At 43.7% G+C, this 13,497-nt stretch overlaps 1 protein-coding gene across 1 annotated transcript in view; it reads right to left on the bottom strand.

Annotated features, from left to right (window-relative positions):
• The window catches only part of Frem3 (FRAS1 related extracellular matrix 3), a 74,300-nt gene that overhangs the window by 25,345 nt on the left and 35,458 nt on the right, over window positions 1-13,497 (bottom strand). The window contains exons 3-5 of the mRNA XM_021170967.1: window positions 8,840-8,986; window positions 3,451-3,681; window positions 3,092-3,217 (exon numbers count right to left, since the gene is read on the bottom strand). Of these exons, the coding sequence (XP_021026626.1) occupies window positions 3,092-3,217; window positions 3,451-3,681; window positions 8,840-8,986 (504 nt within the window). The remainder of the gene's footprint in view (window positions 1-3,091; window positions 3,218-3,450; window positions 3,682-8,839; window positions 8,987-13,497) is intronic.

Genomic DNA, 13,497 nt, shown 5'->3' with positions numbered 1-13,497 from the left:
AGGCCCATTGGACTTGCAAACTTTATATGCCCCAATATAGGGGAATGCCAGGGCCAAAAGAATGGGAATGGGTGGATAGGGAAGTGGGGGGGCGCTATGGGGGACTTTTGGGATAGCATTGGAAACGTAATTGAGGAAAATATGTAATAAAAATATTAAAAAAAAAAAGGTTTAACAATTAACAGTGAATAAAACCAACATGGATTTTAGAAGCAGTTGAACTATTCAGTGGACGGTAGACACCTATCTTATTAACAACCCACAAATACTGTCTGTGGCTCTGGGTAGTCATATGTTACAATTTGGGAAGACTCCCAAGGCTGTTCCATCAAAGGGTTCTGTTCACCTCACATTGTCTGCCTCCAACGCCTGATTTTGATTGTCAACTTGACTGGATTTATATTCATCATGGAAACAAGTTTGGCGCATTCTGTGACAGATTAGAACAGGCTTAGTGAAGTGGAAAGACCCACCATACATTCGGGTGGTGCAGTTCTCTGGGCTGTGGTCCTCAGCTCCATAAAAAGGAGAATGAAGTGAGTGCCAACCTTCTCCTCTGCTTCTAGATGCCAGATGCAGTGGGCTTGTCATGCTCCTGCCTCCATGCCTTCCCGAGATGCCTTGGAACTATGAGTCAAAACAAACCCTTCCCTGTCATGTTGATCTTGGCAGGTGTTTGTCACAGCAGTGAGGAGGTAACTAGCTCTTGTTTCCTGGTGGGAGGGCTCCTCATTTCTACTTTCAGAAAAAGATGGGGAGGTTTGCTGTTGAAGCTGTTAGCATTTCTTCTAGGCTCCTCCCCACAGTTACCTAGTGACAGCCAGGTAGGAGCCTGGCTGCTATAAAATGGCTGTTCCCCCACTTCCTCCCCCCTTACTTTCTCTCTCCCTGTCCTCTCCCCTCCCCCCTTCTCTCCTTGTGTTTTTGTCCCACCTTTCCCCTTCTTTTTCCTCCTCTCTTTCTGTCCCTCACCTCCTTCTCTGTCCCCTCTCTTTCTCTGCCTATGACTGGTACTTCAGGTGGGGATGCCTCAGCACAGACCCCCCTCCTGTTGCATCATACCACTGCATTTCAAAACATATCAAAAACAAAGTATGAGTTTTTTTTTTGGGGGGGGGAGGGGCAGAGTAGGAAGAACTAAATCTTTACAGTTAATACAGCAGCAGCAACAGGGGCCAGATTTGAAGACAGGCTGTGTGACTTGATAGTGGCTGAACCATACATAAAAACCAGAATATGGGACTGGGAGATGACTGAGTGATGCTGAACAAGCATGAGGACCCAAGTTCAAATCCCAGAACTCGAACACAAACACCTCAGTGTAACCGTCTATGTCTGTAGTCTGTGGAGGTCAGAGACAAGGGGATCAGTGGCTTGCTAGCCTAGCTCCCTTCAAGATGTTTGATTCTGGAACCATAATGGCCCAGGGAAACAGAGTAAGGGTAGAGGAAACTTCATCCCTGGATACCTCAGAAGAGATGGCAAGAGTTGGCTCTCACCCCACTCCCCAACCTGGTGCCATAAAGTTGGCCACCCCACCATCTACCCTAGCAAGAATTTATACCCTGATAGCTATCAGGCTTCCCTCCTTGTTTGACCTTATAAGATCTCCCCTCCCCTCCTACAACCCCTGAATATGCAGATGAAGCATCTTCCAGCACCCCTGTCCTGGCCAGTGGTGCACAGCCACACAAACTTTACCCTAGAGACCCTGTCTACCTCTCCAGGGACATAAATGGCCCCTTTCTCCCCAGTATGCCCCATATTCACTGCTGAACAAGATCCTACCTGCACCCACCCACACCCAGGTAATTCTCTTCGACCAGTCCAGCCTGCTGGTGTGCAGTGAGCTTGGCTACCCCGACGGGGAGAAGCAGACACTGGCTGGTATTTGATATCATTTTCTAGCCTCTATGTGCCCATGGATGCATTCTCATTCTCTTCTCTTCTCTTCTCTTCTCTTCTCTTCTCTTCTCTTCTCTTCTCTTCTCTTCTCTTCTCTTCTCTTCTCTTCTCTTCTCTTCTCTTCTCTTCTCTTCTCTTCTCTTCTCTTCTCTCTTTCACACACACACACAACACACACACACACACACACACACACATGAACTCATGAACCCCCTTGTCCTATACGTAAATAAATACCTATCACCAAACCCAACATCTAGAACACTGGGAGCCCAGAGAGCCAAGGAAGCTGAGTCCCCATCTGCAGGAATCAGGACAAATGGTGAGGACTTAGCCCAGAACTCTCAGCTCCCATACTTTTAAATCCTTTCTCACTTAGAAACAACCAGAGAAACCCAAACAAGCTCTCCTAGCCAATCACATAGGATACCCCTTATCTCTCTCAGCCAGTCACATAGGACAGCCCTTACCTCAGCGCTAGCTTCCCCACACCATCATCTTGAGTTAGGCCACACCTGACATCTTCCTCTTCTTCCCCCCTGTTCAGTTTTCCTGTTCTCCCTGCCTTTGAATCTCTGCTATATGCACGAGGCAGACTGCTTGCTCTAGTCAGAACTAAACAAAAGCTTTTTCTTATTCCCACACTGGTGGTATTCAATGAATTTACGGGGTAACATTCAGGAGAGATAAATTTTCCTCCTGTACACAGAGAAGCCACAAAGAATGGGACCATATCTAGAGGTGTGTGAACTCCAGATCTCAAGGTACGGTTGTAAGACTGAAAGGCTGAAGAGTGACAGAGTGACGTAGGCTATTTCACAATGTTTCTTAGAAGCCACAAAGACCCATCAGAATAGGAGTGCCATCAGTTTGTAGCAACTGTTTCACCCGAGTGTCTCATGGGACTTTCACAAAACCTAGTGAAACGCTGAGAGCAGGCATTCTTGTTCTAATGTTGAGTACATTTATCTCTGCTCGACGGAGACCAGATAGCACCTGAGCTCTCAGAGCACCTCAACGGAGCCAGCCACAGAGGGAAACTGCAACTTACAGCTCTGCTCCTGGCTGAGCCTGGTGTCCGATGCCCTGTCCTCCGCCTGCCTCTCCCACACTCAGAATCACCGTAACCCCATTCAAATAGGCCCATTGCCAGGTGCACTCTCCCTAACCCCACGGAGTCTCAGACCTGGTCGAGTAGAGCAGATGACCGTGAGCTCCTGGCTCGTGTCTCCAGATCGTCTCACAGGAACCAGAAACTCCCCAACAGCCTCTGCCAGTTTGTATTCTGCCTCTGGAATGTAAACTGTTGATTCTAGGAAAGACCAGAGAAGACATTTCAGCAAGATTAAAATACCAGGTCTCTGGTATTTTATCACACCTACGCAGAAAGAAGCATGCAGCCATCGGCTCCTATGTTTGCAACATGATTAACTGCATCATTTATGAGAAGGGTGGGGAGTATTTGTTATTAAGTAAAAAAAGCAGGAGATTTGAGTTTAGGGGATCCCCTCTCCCTTCTCCCTTATTAAATCGTGTGTGGCATACCATCTTCAGGATCTACAATTTCAACTGTTGCCATCTCTGGAAACTCCAGTGCAGCCGCGCCAGGTTCAGAGAGAATGATCTGGAAAGTTTCTGAGGTCTCGTACTTGGTGTCGGGTATAAGTCCCACCCTCCATGTGGCTGTAGACTGGCCGGGACCGAACTGGACCAGCATAGGAGCCTTTCCTTTAAAATCCTTATTTTCTTCTGCAGTGTCTCCTTTGGTTCTAATGCCTGAAGAAAAGCCAGAAAACTCACCATAATCCCCAGGGTCTGAAGGGATATTTTCCCCTTCAACTCATTTCTATTGTGACAAACACAGATAACATAGTTATTGCTTCTGTTTAGTGTCTGGAGAAGATATTTGTGAACACTGTTCTCAGCTACAAGAGGAAGCAGAAGTGAACTGAATCAGGAGGAAAGCAGGGAGGGAGGGAGGGAGGGAGAGAAAGAGGGATGGAGAGAGGAAGGAAGGGAGGGAGGGAGAGAGGGACAGAGGAAGAGAGGAAGGGAGCTAGAGAGGGAGAGAGGGCAGGGTGCAGTTCAGTGCTAGAGCAATGTCTATGTTTGTGCCAGGCCTTGAGTTCCACTGCAAAAAGAAGATCTACTGTTGGGAACCATGAAGAAGGAAGGACAGAAGATGGATCCTGGAGAGTAGATTTAGCTTGTTTGTTTATCTTAGCATATATTAACCCATGACCTCCGATTGGTCAAATCCTGGGAGTTTGAAGATGAGTGAGAACTTAGCCCCCAGAAAGCTCACTGTTTAAATAGAATGGAGCGGAACATAAGCCCTGTGGAAGCTTGGGCTGCTACTCATCAAGGAGCGCCAGGGCACAGCTTGGTACATAAACGTCTTCAATAAATATCACTGAGAGAATATATTCTGACAATTTCAATTTCTGTCATCTCTGAGTAATTATCTTATCTATCTGTCTATCTATCTATCTATCTATCTATCTATCTATCTATCTATCTATCTATCTATCTATCTATCTATCTTTTGAGACAGTGTTCACATAGTCCAGATTGTCCTATGTAGCTGAGTATGAGTTTGAACTTCTGATCTTCTTGTTTCCATCTCCAAGTTCCAGGATTGTAGGTATGAACCACCATACCTGGTTTTATTTAGTGCTGTGGATCCAAGCCAAAGCTTCCCACATGCTAGACAGTCACCCTTCCAAATAAAAATGAGCGTATCCCAAGCCAGTTTAGTGACTTTTGATTGTGAGATAATTTTTAGTAACTTTCCAGACAGATCCCTGATAATGAAAATGGAGAGGTGGGGACTGATTGGAGGAAGTAGGAATTAGTAATTTATGAAAGAAACTGATCAACAATAATAAAATCAACAACTCAGCAATATGTAAAATAGCCGGTGTCAGACACGGCAGTCAAGACTCGTTGAAGAGCCAGAGCTGGAACAGGGATCTGGACTTGGCACTTTCTTTCTTTCTTCTTGTAGACTGTGTGGTCTGCTGCTAGACCCAGTCTCAGTGGTCTGGGGAGTCAGGAGGACTTTCAGGAGTGGAGGACGGAGGCCTGTTAGAGGTTCCGTTCAGGCAACAACAAGAGGTGGCTATTAGAGTCATGTCTTAGGGCTTCTGCCAGAGTGGGCCCAACAATCTGCTGGAAAAGACAGACAGTACCACATAGGCCTCTTCTGTGAGCCAGAGGATGGCAAGTGCTATAAGGGTGTTGGTTTAGGTGTAAGGGAAGGCCTCCAAGGCATCTGTCTCACATAGCCAAGTGCTCACACACACACACACACACAAACACACACACACACAACTTTAAAGCTGGAGTATGGAAACTCTTCCTGACATATTAATTCAAACTCATAAGGAGTCCTTGGATGACAAATTGCAAAAGCCAAGTCCTAAAAGAGAAAGAAGACTTATTTCAGCTGAAGGTCTTGGCAGCCATCCCAACCATGCAATGAGGAAAGGACCTGAGGTATGGGTGAGGCTTTGGCTGTCCTAAGTGAAGCCTGTTCCTAACGTCTCCTGTATAGCTCCTTTTCTTCATTAGCTACTTTCCCCTGCATTAGTCCTTCCCACTCCCCTTCTATGCCTGTCTGGGAGGCTCCTAATGATCATTTGTAAAATGTAAAATGTAAAATGTAAGACAACCACAAAAAAGGCACACACCTTTGATCCTAGCACTCAGAGGTAGAGGCACAAGAATCTCTGTGTGTTCAAGACCAGTGTGAGTTCTAGGATAGCCAGGGCTACATTGTGAGATCCTGTCTTGAAGCTGCCCATGTAGGAAGAAAATGAAGGTAACATACCCTTGTTTGATTCCTCAAGAGATTATAAAGGCAACATGACTTCTGAAGGTCCTGGTAGCTAACAGTGCTGTAAAAATGTAGTGGGTTCTTAGAACAATTATTATTAATGATGACAGTTGAATCCTCTCTGTTGGCCCTGCCTATGTGTTTACTCCAAAGAGCTATGTTAAGCTGGTAGGTGTTTGTAAAGCATCGAAAATTTGACATTGCACATGTCCTTAAGTAAGTTACAACCTCAGCGCTGGGTTAAAACAACTATACATAATAAAGTAATGAAAGCTGAAACAGCAATTAAATAGAAAATAATACTTCAGAAGAATAGCTAGAACTAGTGTATTAGTATGTGACAATATATTACTCTTACTTAAAAGACTTTTAAAAGAAGTTCATTGCAGCTTTATTCATAGAAGACAAAAACTGGAAAAAAAAAACCTAGATGCGTCCCATCCAAAAAATGTACAAATAAAATGTCCATTTACAGAATGGAGTATTGCTCAGTTGTTTAAAGAAATGGACATCATGAAATTTGTAGGCAAATGGATGGAACTAGAAAAGATCATCCTGAGTGAGGTAACTCAGACCCAGAGAGACCAATATGGTATGCATGCACTTACAAGTGGACATTAGCTGTTAAGCAAATGATAATCATGCTACAATCCACAGACTCAGAGAAACTAGGTAAAGGGGAGGGCTCTTGGGGGCATATGGATCTCCCTGGGAAGGAGAAATAGAATAGATTTTATGGGTGGACTGGGGGTAGGTGGGATCAGGACTGGGAGGTATCAGGTTGAGTAGTGGGATGGGGGTAAAAGGGTGGAAGGAGAGAATTTGGGGGAGAGGCAGCTGGAATTGGGGGGGCATTTGGGGAGCAGAGTGGAAACCTAATGCAGTAGAAACTTTCTGGACTCTATGAGGGGGTTCCTAGTAATGGAGGGTATAGAGTCTCAACTGGTTGTTTTTGGAAGCTAGGTAAGGCTTCCAGTGGTGGAACTGGGTTACATTCTGTTAAGTTGTTGGCTGAGGAGGTTCTGTAGAGGTCCCTTGTTGTGGATTGCTGTTTGTATTTTCTGCTCCCCCAAGAGGGGCCCATGTACTCAAGTGAGGTCAGGTGAAGTCTTAATTGGTCGGATAAGGCTAGAACCTGTGATTGGGCAGTGGAAGGAAAAGGTAGAGCTGAAAGTTTTAGAGAGGGGAAAGAGGAAGAAAGAAGACAGAGAGATGGGGAGATGAGAGAGATGGAGGATGGAAGAAGTGGAGGAAGAAGATGAGCTGGGGCCATGTGGCTTGAAGGAGCCACAGGTAGCTAGGGATTTCATAGATGGGCAATAGAGCAGTGTAGGGTACATTTGCCCAATCTAGGTGTGCAGCTTGTATTTATATCAATTGAATTTTACATTCTTTGTGTGGGCATTTTGGGGCTGGATATTTATCATTATAAATCTGGTTGGTATATTAAGTCTCTAGAGTTATCATTTTATGGGGCTAAGGGGATCTGAGTGAGTGGTAGCTGGCTTTCTTCAGGCTAGCCACAGAGGGTGGATGGCCTGGGAAGATTGGAGCGGCTTGACAGCAGCTGGCCATGGGAACCAGGGCAAGTTTGAGGCTGGCCATGGAGGTGGATGAGACCACTTTTGTCGGCAATTAGCCAGATTTAACGTGGATCATTTGTTTTTTTAAAACTACAATCTCAAAACAATCCAGGCTCAATCTCTAAACAACTCAGGATAATGTTAAGACAGAAAGTTACTCTCTGAAAATGGGCAGCAAGGCCTACTGCAGTGAACAACATCTACACAGATCATTGAATGTAGAGAGGTCATTTGACACCTGCACGGAGCCTTTGCTCTATGCTCTAGTCTCTTTGGTGAAGGGAGGTAGTCCCAGGCTATGGAAAGAGAAACCTGAACACCAACCCAGCAGCAAAACCCTGGACTTACAATCTGTCCTCCCTGCAAGAAATGCTGGCATAGAAGTTGTGGGAATGGCCAACCATTGTTTGGTTTAATTTGAGGGTCACACCATAAGAGGGATCCCATGGCCTACACTGGCTAGATAGCTAGGAACTGGAGACAGGATAGCACAGAGACCTAGAGAAGAACCAAACATGGCTGGGAAAAATCAATGAAATGATTCCCAATGATTAAATGATTTCTAATGCTATTCTGCTCTACTCGTAACTTGGTGCCTCATCTGGTTCTCACCAGAGAGGCTTCACTCAGCAGCAGATGGGAGAGAGTGCAGAGACCCACAGTCAGACATTTTTCAGAGAGTCTAAAGTGGAGGTCTTCGTTGGGTCCTCCCTTTAGAGATCAGGGAACCCCATGGAAGTGGGGACAAAATGATCGTAGGAGTCAGAGGGGATGGAGGACACCAGGAGATGATGGCACACTGAATCAACTAAGCAGAGCTCACAGAGACTGAAGCAGCAAGCACAGGGCCTGCATGGGTCTGCACCAGGTTCTCTGTGTATATGCCATGGCTGTTAGCGGGGTGTTTTTGTGGGACTTCTAACAGTGGGAGCAGCCATGTCCCTGACTCTATTGCCTGTTCTTGAGACTCTTTTCTTCTTATAGAATTGCCTCATACAGCCTCAGTGTGAGGGCTTAGGCTTGTCTTATTGTATCTTGTTTTGTCCTTTTTGGTTGTTGTCTCTTGGAGATCTGCTCTTTTCTTAAGAGGAACTGGAGGGAGAGTGGATCTGAGGGTATGGGATGGTTGTGGGGAGCTGGGAGGAGTGGAGGGACTGGAAACTGGTTGAGATTTATGGTTTGAGAGGAAAACTCTATTTTCAATAGAAAAAAAAAGTTGGTGAGCTGGGGATTGTGGGATGGCTAGGACATGTCTCAATTTTCCTGGAGTTTTTTGAATTATAGAAAAGGAAATAATATAATCTATTAGAACAAGGAAACTACACAGAGAAAATAATCACAGCATATCAGCTGTAGCTTATCCTGTAGTGCACACAACACAGGTTTCCTGTAACTTTTGTAGGTATTTCCATCAGTTCAGCCATCTCTTCTAGTCTGTTCTCTTGTGGCTGTCTGAAGCCCACACTTCATGTCTCCATAACCTTTTGCTGACAGCCAATCCCAAGCTACTTACTAACAACAGATGTGCCTCCAAGGTATCCCCTGCGGGTGAGGGTCACTTCAAAGAATGGGGATTCTTCATCCACAATGTAGTACTCTTTTTCCAAAGAAATCCAAGCCCAGTTTAGATGGAAAGGTTGGTTTCTTAGCTGCTTTCCTCCTGTAAGGGTGAGGGATAAAGAAGATGTGAGCAGAAGTGATGAAAGGAATAATGATCAGGACCTATGTATTGCTCTGTTTTTGTAGAGAGGAAAGGCTCTTTATTTTCTAGAGACCATCATAAAGGCTTCGGGGAAGAATACTACAAATCGGTGGCCACAAATTAGATACTCAATACATGTCTGTTAATTTCTTTTTCTTTTTTTCTGTTTTTTCCTCAAAAGTATATTTTAATAAAAAGAATTCATTGAGCTACTTCAATAGTATTGTATATATTGCTGTATATATTAATCTTGATCCCTTAAGGTCTAAGCCAGAAATTAATAGAAAGACTTAAGGTCACCTTGGGCTATACAGAGAGACTTTGCCTCAAAACAACAATGGCAAAACATTTTGAAAACTTTATTTAGTTCATTTATACCCACTATGCAACCTTTCACATTCTTCATTATGCCTTGGAATCTGCTTGGTTTAGACACCTGACTGTTTTACCAAATTTTATCACAAGCAAAAAGCCCAGTAATCTTTCCTCACTGGTTGCCTTTGTGGTTGGTTTGCTCTCATCTTCTTGGCTAATTCTCAATTAAATGCATGTCTCAAGTCTGGATATACATGGATTTCAGACTACCATCTTCTTCAAAGGGGAAGGTTTTTAGCTAATCCAGAAAGACCTGATCCCACTGTATCCTAATTGTGAGTATTTAGGGATGTGAAAGGCATTCTGTGTCTGACAAAGGCAGAGCAGAGAGGACAGGAGAGTCAACTGTTCCTTAGGACATCTCTCCCTTGGTCACTTAGGATTAATCTTTATCCTGGACTTCTTCTGGCTAGGAAAAGATACTAATCACTCTTGCTTTGAATTTTCATTTCTGAGTTTCTATTTCTGTTTTATCTTCAGGAAAAAAAAAACAGATTAGGAAACTAGAGGTCAATGTTCCCCAAGGAAACATTCTCAGGCTTGGAAATTTGCCATTAATGACATCTGACAGAAGTGTTGAGGAAAATGTTCAATGGGAAGTCTCATCAATTCTGCCCGTAATAGATGGGAACCAGGAAGGCTTTGAATTCTAACTGTATCAGCTATATAGCTCACGGTTTGAGGATACAGCATGTCAATTATTTTCATCAGGGTCTTAATTTATTTAGTCTTAATTTTTCATTTGTGTGTGTGTGTGTGTGTGTGTGTGTGTGTGTGTGTGTGGTGTCTGTGGTATGTGTGTGTCTGTCAGATGTGTATTTGTGTATGTGCACGATGTGTGTGTGGTGTGTATATGTACATGTATGTGTGTATGTGGTGTATACGTGTGTGGTATGTATGTGTGATGTATGTGTGTGTGCTTGTGTGGTTTGTATGATGTATGTATGTATGTGTGTATGTGGTATGTAGTATGTGGTATGTATGTGTGTGCTTGTGTATGTGGTATGTATGTGTGTTGCATGTGTTGTGTATGTGTTGTGTGTGTGTTGTGTCTGTGCATATGTGTGTGTATGTGTATGCATGTGTGTGTGGTGTGAGCGTGTATGGTAGGTGTGTGTATGTGTATATGTGTGGTGTGTATGTGTGTGTGTGAGTTTCTCCTCCCTTGTGTTCAGTTTCAATGACTACTTCTCTCTGCCTAGTAACTAGCCAAAGCATTCACTGTATAATGTTAGTTTGCCTATCCTGGAGCAAGATAAGTAACTGTGAAAGTGTCCCTTCCGCAGGCTGAGCTTATCAGTCCCTGTGGCCTGACCTCTAAGGCAAGCCAGTACTTTCTACAAGCCCTTTCATGTTGTGGGGCCACCTATCAATGCTCTCCTAGAGAAAAGAGACATGGCAGCAGTGTGCACTAAGAAAGCCTGCATGTCCAGACATCAAGGGATGTTTGCATCAGTATGAAGAGACAGTTGAAGCCGGGAGGTGAAGCTCATCTGTAGGCATTTGGAGGCTGTTATCACAGATAGTGCTAGATAATGCAGACCTCAGAAACAGAGAAGCAAACATCTATGACATAGTTTGCTAGAGCTTCAGTGTAAGGATACATGCCACAAATGCGTGCAACAAGACACCGTGAAGAACAAAACTAGTCATAAGAAATAAAAAACCCAACCAGGTGGTGGTGGCACACGCCTTTAATCCCAGCACTTGGGAGGCAGAGACAGGTTGATTTCTGTGTTCAAGGCCAGCCTGGTCTACAAAGTGAGTTCCAGGACAGCCAGGGCTATACAGAGAAACCCTGTCTTGAAAAACCGAAAAACAAAACAACAACAACAAAAAACACCAAACCAAACCAAACCAAACCAAAAAAGAAATAAAAAACCCTAAGCGGTGAGAGAGCCTCAGAGTACCCCTTCCACAGAGATGAGTGGTCCCCTCCCTTTGGAACATTACTCATGATCCACAGACTGATTTTAAATATGTACACTTTAAAAGATGTTAAAGACATATTACATTTGAATTAAGTATGGGCTTTTGTCAATGGCAATATTTGATGCTGGGGCTGGCTTATGCATGATGCTACCCTTAAGAGGTGCAGTCTATACGGAGTGTTTAGTTCACTGAGCCATGACTTTGAAGGGACTGTCACTACTCCAGTGTACTGCAGCCTCCAGTGCTGTGAATCATGGGAAACTTCTTTTTGTTTTGATTACATTAGATACTTAGTTACAGTCAAGTAAAGCTCACTACCACAACTATTAATGGAGATAAACAATCGTTTGCAGAATTTCTAACCTTCTGAAATGTCAATGACTGCTGTCTAGGTTTGAAGCATTCCAGCTTTCCATATTTGGTGGGGGAGTGTGCTACTCTGTCTCTTCCACAGTATGACATCTCATCAGATCTATACCCGAGGGTGTGAAGTCCTTTTCACCTCTAGGGAAAACTATATTAATCCATGTCAGATTAATGATACCTATATGTGAGTAGCTGACCTCAAGGACTCAGTCCAAAGTGTATAAAAAACCGGAGAATTTGATGTAGATACAGAGAGCTTAGCTCACGAATGCATCTTGTGATAGGCTACATACACTCTGTCAGCCATTTCTCTGAACCTGAGAGCTCAGATTGCCAGGGCAATACCTTGTTAGCCTTGGGGTTTTGAAGTCATGCCTGCTAGTATGGACACTGGCTATAGAATCAAGAGAACTCATATCTCACTAAGAAATTTCATTGCAGGAGCCAAGTCAGATAATCCTGGAAAACACTCATATAAAAATATACTGCAGACTAGCTGGGCATGGTGATGCACACCTTTAATCCCAGAACCCATGAGGCAGAGGCAGGTGAATCTCTGAGTTGGAGGCCAGCCTGGTCTACTGACAGTTCCAGGACAGCCAGGGCTACACAGAGAAACCCTGTGTGGAAAAACCAAACAACAACAAACCTCAAACAACAACAAGAACAACAACAACCAACCAAACAAAAATACTGAGAACTAATTAGAGGTTCATTTCTGGAGAGGGTAGCTTCTGCCCTACCTGAACAACCACACCATTATACATGTGGAACTCATCCTGTGGCTGATTTACCTCATTGTTCATTTATCAAGTGTATATCCTGTGAGATTTATGGGTGTTATTATTCCCCTTTAAACCTTCTGAATCTAAGAAAAATTCTCTCTGTGTGGCAACAAACCATGTCATTTGTGAGATGATACTTCGAGCATCTCTTCATTTCCACCTAATTTAACAAAGGCACAAAATAACAACTCCTTCATCTTGCAGTGATGAGAATTGAACCCAGGACCTTGAGCCTTCTATGCAAATTCTCTACCACTGAGCTACTTATTTCCCCAGTGCACAGTGAGGCCCACATCTTCACAATTCTCTTATCAGGTTGAGAAAAGTGAGAAAAACACATCAAATCTTTATCCAAATACTAGATTCAGTAGTATATTTTATATAGGTATCAAATTATTATATTTTACACTGCAAATACACACAAATACCACTCAGCAAAAGACCAAACAAACAAACAAACAAACACCAAACCTATAGACATTGTATTGAGGAGGACTCAATGTATAAGTCTTATTGGTAAAATAAAGTTTCCTTTAAAAATGAAAGAACTTAGAATCAGCAGCACGTGCAGACAAGCCTGGCGCTCCGAGTTTGATCCCCAGACCTCATAAAACAGAAGGAGAGACCCTGCTCTTGCATGTGGTCCTTTGACTAGCTCACGTGTGCTAGGGATGTAGCTCAGTAGAACAGATTAGAAAACGAATGTAAAACTTTAAAGCTTAAAAACAGATTATAGGGGCTGGAGAGATGGCACAGGGGTAATGAATACAGGCTGCTCTTTCAGACGACTCAGGTTCAATTCCCAGCATCCACATGGCACTTCACAACTGTCTGTACATTTTTTCAGGTGCTTCTCTGCCATTCGGTATTCCTCAGGTGAGAATTCTTTGTTCAGTTCTGAGCCCCATTTTTAAATGGGGTTATTTGATTTTCTGGAGTCCACCTTCTTGAGTTCTTTATATATATTGGATATTAGTCCCTTATCTGATTTAGGATAGGTGAAGATCCTTT

The sequence above is a fragment of the Mus caroli genome, chromosome 8 (assembly GCF_900094665.2).
Source record: "Mus caroli chromosome 8, CAROLI_EIJ_v1.1, whole genome shotgun sequence".
NCBI lineage: Eukaryota > Metazoa > Chordata > Mammalia > Rodentia > Muridae > Mus > Mus caroli.
The sequence above is the reverse complement of the archived record's forward strand: the minus strand, read 5'-3'. Positions and strand labels throughout refer to the sequence as shown.